A 7471-nucleotide genomic window follows, 5' to 3' on the forward strand; every position below is an offset into this window, starting at 1 on the left:
TCACACAGATGTATGGGTTCATCTACATGCAGGGTAGCAGTGGTGGGCAACGTGGATGCCGGCAAAAGCACGCTTCTGGGGGTCCTGACACATGGGGAGCTGGACAATGGCCGAGGTTTTGCCCGCCAGAAACTCTTCCGCCACAAACATGAAATTGAATCTGGTCGCACCAGCAGTGTGGGCAACGACATTCTGGGCTTTGACAGTGAAGGCAATGTAGTGAACAAGCCTGACAGCCACGGCGGCAGCCTGGAGTGGACCAAGATTTGTGAGAAGTCCACTAAAGTCATTACCTTCATCGACTTGGCTGGTCATGAGAAGTACCTGAAAACCACTGTCTTCGGCATGACAGGCCATCTGCCTGACTTCTGCATGCTCATGGTGAGTGGGAGGCGCCCCAAGGAGGAGAGGCTTCAGCAGGGCTGCATGGGTCTGGTTATGTCCAAATCTGAAATTGTTCTGAGACTGAGGCCTGTTGGTGTGGGGCTTTAACATCGGGTGAGGCTGGCAAGTTTTGCAGGGGTGCCCAGTCCTCTGAGTAATGGTCTTCTCAAGGCTTGAACCTTGATCTCTCCCATACATTAGGCTAGGGAAGGGATCTTCTTGGTAAAAACCAGGTACCCTTGAAGACCTGTCTTATTTTTTGCAGAGGCATAGAGGAGGGTTTCTCCTGGGGCTTACTTGTTACCTTCAGAAATGTTTTCTGCAGAGGATTGGGCTACTTTGAGGAGGTGACACCAGGTAGGTAGTACCTTCAGAGGGGGAGGCCTGGGGAAGAAATGGAGAAGACAGCCATAGGAGGCACAGGCCACATTTGAGAGGCCCTGAAAGGTGGCCTCCTGGAGCCTGGGAGGAGGATAGGCCAGTGCACAGCCCTTGTTGAGAGGCTCCTGTGTGTCTGGTACTGTGTGAGGTCTGATGATACAGCAATGAACAGGACTGTCCAGAGGCTCCCAAAAAGCTTAGGGTCAAGTGTGATTAAATTTTTAAGTAACTATTCCCACTAGGAACATTAAAAACAACCAGGCCGGGCGCGGTGGCTCACGCCTGTAATCCCAGCACTTTGGGAGGCCGAGGCGGGTGGATCACGAGGTCAGGAGATTGAGACCATCCTGGCTAATACAGTGAAACCCCGTCCCTACTAAAAATACAAAAAATTAGCCAGGCGTGGTTGCAGGCGCCTGTAGTCCTAGCTACTCAGGAGGCTGAGACAGGAGAATGGCCTGAACCCCGGGAGGCGGATCTTGCAGCTAGCCGAGATCGTGCCACTGTACTCTAGCCTGGGCGACAGAGCAAGACTCCGTCTCAAAAAAAAAAAAAAACAACCAAAAAATTTTTAAGCAGCTCATCTAATAGATTTAACTGAGAAAGAAAGGGAGCAGAGGACTCCGTGTTAGATCCCATTGCTAAGCTTGCCTTTGTGAGCCACTGATCTTCCTCCCTGGACAGACAGTGGGAGTGCCAAGGGGGGTGGCAAGACCTATAACCTTGTGCACATCTCCACAGCTTTCACAGCAGGAATAAGGAAGAGGGAGGGCGGGAAGGGAGAGAGTCAGAGACACACATGCCTTGAGTGTTCCCTTGGCAAGGCCTTCCCAAAACCCTTCCCCATTTCTCGATTCCTTCAGCTGCCTGTATTAATAAATGTAGTCAACATAAGCATCTGTTCATAGCAGACTTGATCAAGTTGCTGCACAAACACAGGTTCTCAAGCAAATTCTCCCCAAACTGGAGAGCGGTAAAGACAGGCAGAGCATGCTGTGTGAACACTCGTAGGCTCTCTGCCTGAGGCTTTTGGGACCTCAGCATGCCTTCATTTTCCATGTCCTTGAATGTTGCAAAGGGCCATGATGAGCTTCTTGACTGGGCTGAGGAAAGCTGCTTGCCGGGAAGGGATCTTAGCGGAAGATCCAGAGGGCGTATTTGGGGAAGTTGTTGGGTTAATATTAAGAAGGGTATAGAAACTGATTGAGAATAAGCATTTTTCCAGCTGAGCTACAGTGAGTAAGACCAATTAATGGAAATGTCTTCACCCTGGACAAAATGTTACATATATATTATTTGACTTTTTGGTTGTGATCCAAATATTAACATTTCTGTAGAAAACAATGAGATATTTCATTATAGTCCCATGGCATTTGACTTCTAGGAAAAAATATTTAAAATATATAGAAAACAGAGCCGTAGAGCACTCTCTTCTCCAGGTTGGGAAGAGCAAAAACAAGTCTGCCTTGGGTTGGAAAGGTGGCTGAAGGACACGGGAAGACATAGGGAAGACTGTGGAGGTGTCCTGGTGGAGGGAGGGGGATGTGCCAGCTGGGGTGACTCATATGGGAGCCATGGAAACCCAGTGGGCATCTCCATGACACAGTGGAATGGATAGGGCGCTGTGTAAACACATGGCAGTTTTTCTTTCAGATTTTCTTCTAGTTTAGTATGGTACAAAATAGTGAGAAGTTTCCTCCCAGAGGCAACCAGGATTTCCAGTTTCTTGTGTACCTGCCGGAGATATTTTGTACTCAGACTAGCAAATTTGTATATATACTCTCCCTCCAATTTTAAACCTTCAGAAAAGGTCAAAGAATAGTATAACGAATACCATAAACCCACCACTTAGATTTAGCGATCATTAACATTTTGCCATATTTATATGCATAATATATATATGGTGGGTACATATGTGTTTATATGTTTTTTATTAATTTAATTTTTTTTTTTTTTTTGAGATGGAGTCTTGCTCTGTCGCCCAGGCTGGAGTGCAGTTGTGCGCTATCAGCTCACTTCAGCCTCTGCCTCTTGGGTTCAAGTGATTCTCCTGCCTCAGCCTCCCGAGTAGCTGGGATTACAGGCATGCGCCACCACACCCAGCTAATTTTTAGTATTTTAAGTAGAGACAAGGTTTCACCATGTTGGCCAGGCTGGTCTGGAACTCCTGACCTCCAGCAATCTGCCCACCTCGGCCTCCCAAAGTGCTAGGATTACAGGCATGAGCCACCGCACCCAGCCCGATTTAATATTTTTTAAAGAGACAAAGCCTCACTCTGTCACCCAGGCTAGAGTGCGGTAGTGCGACTATAGTTCACTATAAGCTTTCAAACTCCTGGGCTCAAGGGATCCTCCCACCTCAGCCTCTTGAGTACCTAGGACTATAGGCGTGCACAACCACGCCTGGCTAATACTAATTTTTTTAGAGACGAGATCTTGCCATGACTTGAAGTAATCCTCCCACTTTGGTGCCTCCCAGGGTGCTGGGATTACAGGTGTGAGCCACCCTGCCCAGCCAAGTATATATGTTTAGTTTGTTTTTTCTTTTTTTCGGAATCACTTGAAAATAGTGGAAATGTCTTCACCCCGGACAAAGTCACAATGTAGACATTGTGACTTTTCACTCCCAAACACTTCAGCATACAGCTCCTAAAAGTAAGGCCTGTCTCCTACTGTTTTTACAATCAAGAAAATGAAGAATAGTTACCTAATATCCTCAAATATCTAGTCTGTATTTATATTATTTCAGATGTTTCCCAAATATCTTTCAGCTTCCTTTTTAAAGCCGTGAATCAGTCACCACTTATCCCCCATCGCCTTTTATTTTCTTTGAGATGGAGTCTTGCTCTGTTGTCCAGGCTGGAGTGCCGTGGCACAATCTTGGCTGCAACCTCCGCCTCCCAGGCAGGTTTAAGCGATTTTCCTGCCTCAGCCTCCTGAGTAGCTGGGATTACAGGCACCCGCCACCATATGCAGCTAATTTTTTTTATTATTATTATTTTTAGTAGAGAAGGGGTTTCAGCATGTTGGCCGAGCTGGTCTCAAATTCCTGATCTCAGGTGATCCACCCGCCTTGGCCTCCCAAAGTGCAGGGATTACAGGCGTGAGCCACCATGTCCAGCTGACCACTCACCTCTTTTTATGAGAGCATTCTATATACAACTTACTTTTTTTTCCCCCCCGTTAAAAGCATATTTTGGAGATTAGTCCATATCAGTAGATAAGAATTTCTTCCTTCTTTTGTACAGCACATTTCATACATGTGCCCTGATTTATGTAACTAGTCATTATGGTGATATTTGGAAACATTTGTTGTTACTGGAAGGATAGTAACAGTAATAACAGGTGCGGTTGCTTAAACACGTAGTTCATGCTAGTTGTGTGCTGGACCCTTCATGGGTTTAAATGTTGTGACATTTAAACATCAAGTGACCCTCTGAAGTGGATATTGTTATCCCCCCATTTTATAGATGGGGAAACTGAGGGCCAGTGATGTTAAGTTGAATCCATTTTTTGTTGTTGTTGTTTATGAGACACAGTCTCGCTCTGTTACCCAGGCTAGAGTGCAGTAGCTCCATCGTGGCTCACTGCAGCTGCAACCTCCCAGGCTCAAGTGATCCTCCCACCTCACCTCCCAAGTAGCTGAGACTATAGCGCATGCTGCCATACCCAGCTAATTTTTCTTTTTTTTTTTCGCGGGGCGGGGGGGGGGAATGAGTTTCACTCTTGTTGCCTAGGCTGGAGTGCAATGGTGCGATCTCGACTCACCGCAACCTCCACCTCCCAGGTTCAAGAGATTCTCCTGCCTCAGCCTCCTGAGTAGCTGGGATTACAGGCATGTGCCACCACGCCTGGCTAATTTTGTATTTTAGTAGAGACAGGGTTTCTCTCATGTTGTTCAGGCTGGTCGCGAACTCCCGACCTCAGGTGATCCGCCTGCCTTGACCTCCCAAAGTGCTAGGGTTATAGGAGTAATCCTCTGTGCCTGGCCTTAATTTTTGTATTTTTTTGTAGAGACGGGGTCTTACCAGGTTGTCCAACCTGGTCTCAAACTCCTGGCCTCAAGTGATCTGCCTGCCTTGGCCTCCTAAAGTGGTGGGGTTATAGGCGTGAGCCACCGCTCCTGGCCTGGATTCACTTTGATGGTTCAAGACAATTGTTTCCCTGACTGGGTTTATCTTTTTTATTGTTTGCAAGTCTCCTCCGATTTTGACACCCACATTGTTGAGTCAGGGGTTATAGTGATTTTTGCCCAGCCCAGCTTTCATCCACATCTGCCTTTGAGCCCCTGTGTCCACCCAGCAGCAATCTCTTTCTCTCCTGTCCTGACAATTCCTTTCTGTGTTGGGGCAGGTGGGCAGCAATGCTGGCATTGTGGGGATGACCAAAGAACACCTGGGCTTGGCACTGGCACTCAATGTACCTGTCTTTGTGGTAGTCACCAAGATTGACATGTGTCCTGCCAACATCCTGCAAGGTAAGTGAAGCTTCCAGCTAGCAGCAGCCGCTCTGATTAGTGCTGTCACCTATGTGCCTCCAGGTGGTCTGCTACCACGGTTTTAGCCCAGAAACTTCTTTTCTTTTTTATTTTTATTTATTTTTTTATTTTACAATATGTTTATTTTATTTTTTTTATTTTTTGAGACAGAGTCTCGCTCTGTCTCTCAGGTTGGAGTGCAGTGGCGTGATCTCCGCTCACTGCAAGCTCCGTCGCCTCCCAGGTTGACGCCATTCTCCTGCCTCAGCCTCCCGAGAAGCTGGAACTACAGGCGCCCGCCACCACGCCCGGCTAATTTTTTTTTGTATTTTTAGTAGAGACGGGATTTCACCATGTTCGCCAGGATGGTCTCGATCTCTTGACCTCGTGATCCACCCGCCTCAGCCTCCCAAAGTGCTGGGATTACAGGCGTGAGCCACCGCGCCCGGCCAATGTGTTTATTTTTTTATATGCTCTGCATTGAACACTTCAGCAAAGAAAATAATTTCAAAATGCAATCCCTGGATCCAATAAATATCCTTTATAATCCATGACACTAATCAATATCTAGAAATATATGTAGACAAAGTTAGCTAATGAATAAAATAAATAAAATGACTATGTAAACTATAAATTTCAGGCATGAAGGATCATGTATGATCAGTTAAGTCACTCTGCCACTTTTTAAAATAATATGATTCACATTTGCTTCAATCACATAAACGTTCATTGCAGGAGTTAAATGTGACTGCTGATAACTGAAAGCTGTGATCTTTGTTAGCTTAAAAGAAAATTCAGTTTAATACAAAGACATTTAAGATGAAAACTTTAGGACCCTTGATCAGAAGCTTTCAATGTGTGTTGCTCTACTTTGTTGTAGGCAAGATTCAAGTAAGGCTAAGACAGAAGAGTGTTTCCATTGAAGACATGATCTAAGAATTGCCTTCTACAGAGGTGAATTATGTTCTGTAGAAACTAGCTAGTTAGCCACCAAGACGTTACCAATAAAGGATTCCTTGTACTAGCAACTAACCAAGCTTAAAAGGCCCTAGCCAGTATTACGAAAATAAAACATTTAGAGTAATATTTATGAATACAAACACAATTGGTTCCTTGCCTTCTGCAGATAGTCATCTATAAAATGATAAAAGGTTTCAACTGTGGTTCTTCTCTGGGGTGAGAAGGTGCAGGTACACATGGGTGATTTACCGATTTACCTTCTGAAAGTACTCTTTGGAAGCATCTGGATTTGGCTTGATTGCAGGAGAATCCGGTGTCCAGTTTGCTAGGCAGACTTCTCCGTGGGTTTCTACATACTGGAACGCCTTCACCAAGCAGAGGGTCTCTTCCACGCTTCGGCCCACTGGGAGATCATTGATGCTCAAGTGCTTGATGACTCCATTGGGGTCAGTTATGAAGAGACCTCTTAGTGCAAGACCAGGACCTTCTAACAGCACACCGTAGTCTCAGGAAGTTTGCTTAGATCTGACAAGAGTGGGATGTGCATTTGGCCCAAACCACCATTCTTTCTTGGTGTATTTATCCAGGCAACTAAAGTGGGAATCCACTGAGACCACAACAACTTCACAGTTCACATCGTGAAATTCCTTAGCTTTGTCACTAAAAGCAACAATTTCTGTAGGACACAAGAAGGTGAAATCCAAAGGATAGAAGAAAAGCACCAAATATTTCCCCTCAAAGTCATCAAGGCTTAGGTCTTTGAACTCTCTATTGACAATGGCTATACCCTTAAATAGGGTGCATGCTAGGCGACAGCAGGTGCATGTTATGAGGAGCTGGTGCTAAAGAATTTTGCTTGACCAGAACCAGACCATAATATGTTCGTCAAGCTCGTTCTTCCCAGAAGTAGCAGGCCTGAGGGCTGCAGTGGCAGAAATGCCCCAAGGAATGGCACTCACATGTCGGAGCAGCCTTCCCACAGCAGCTGCCATCTTCAGCGCCCGCGGGTGAAACTTGCTTTGTCTTGTACTTAGATCTTGGCCTGAATTTCCATCAGCCCAGAATCTTCTGCTACTTCCTCCCCTATAGTTCTTGGTCTGAGCACAGCCTAGAATTATCCTCTTCCTTGTTCCTTCTGGTTCCAAATGCAGAAATTTTGAGCTCCTGAATCTGGCATCTCTTTTCAGGTGACCCCAGGCAGAAGGAGCTGGGCTCTGCCAGCTAAGCTGGATGTATATGGGGAAGTTAAGCTGGATGTATATGGGGAAG

General features: G+C 46.0%; 1 protein-coding gene and 1 pseudogene across 3 annotated transcripts in view; one reads left to right on the top strand and one right to left on the bottom strand.

The window, feature by feature from the left end:
* The window catches only part of GTPBP1 (GTP binding protein 1), a 28851-nt gene that overhangs the window by 11609 nt on the left and 9771 nt on the right, over positions 1-7471 (top strand). For both annotated transcript variants that reach the window (XM_023221993.1, XM_023221992.1), the window contains 2 exons: positions 33-381; positions 5119-5242. In XM_023221993.1, the coding sequence (XP_023077761.1) occupies positions 33-381; positions 5119-5242 (473 nt within the window). The remainder of the gene's footprint in view (positions 1-32; positions 382-5118; positions 5243-7471) is intronic.
* On the bottom strand, positions 5834-7194 carry LOC111549007 (annotated as a pseudogene). Its single transcript, XR_002733582.3, has one exon. The product of XR_002733582.3 is annotated as a thioredoxin-dependent peroxide reductase, mitochondrial pseudogene (transcript).

Source organism: Piliocolobus tephrosceles, chromosome 19 (genome assembly GCF_002776525.5).
Source record: "Piliocolobus tephrosceles isolate RC106 chromosome 19, ASM277652v3, whole genome shotgun sequence".
In the NCBI taxonomy this organism is placed as follows: Eukaryota; Metazoa; Chordata; class Mammalia; order Primates; family Cercopithecidae; genus Piliocolobus; species Piliocolobus tephrosceles.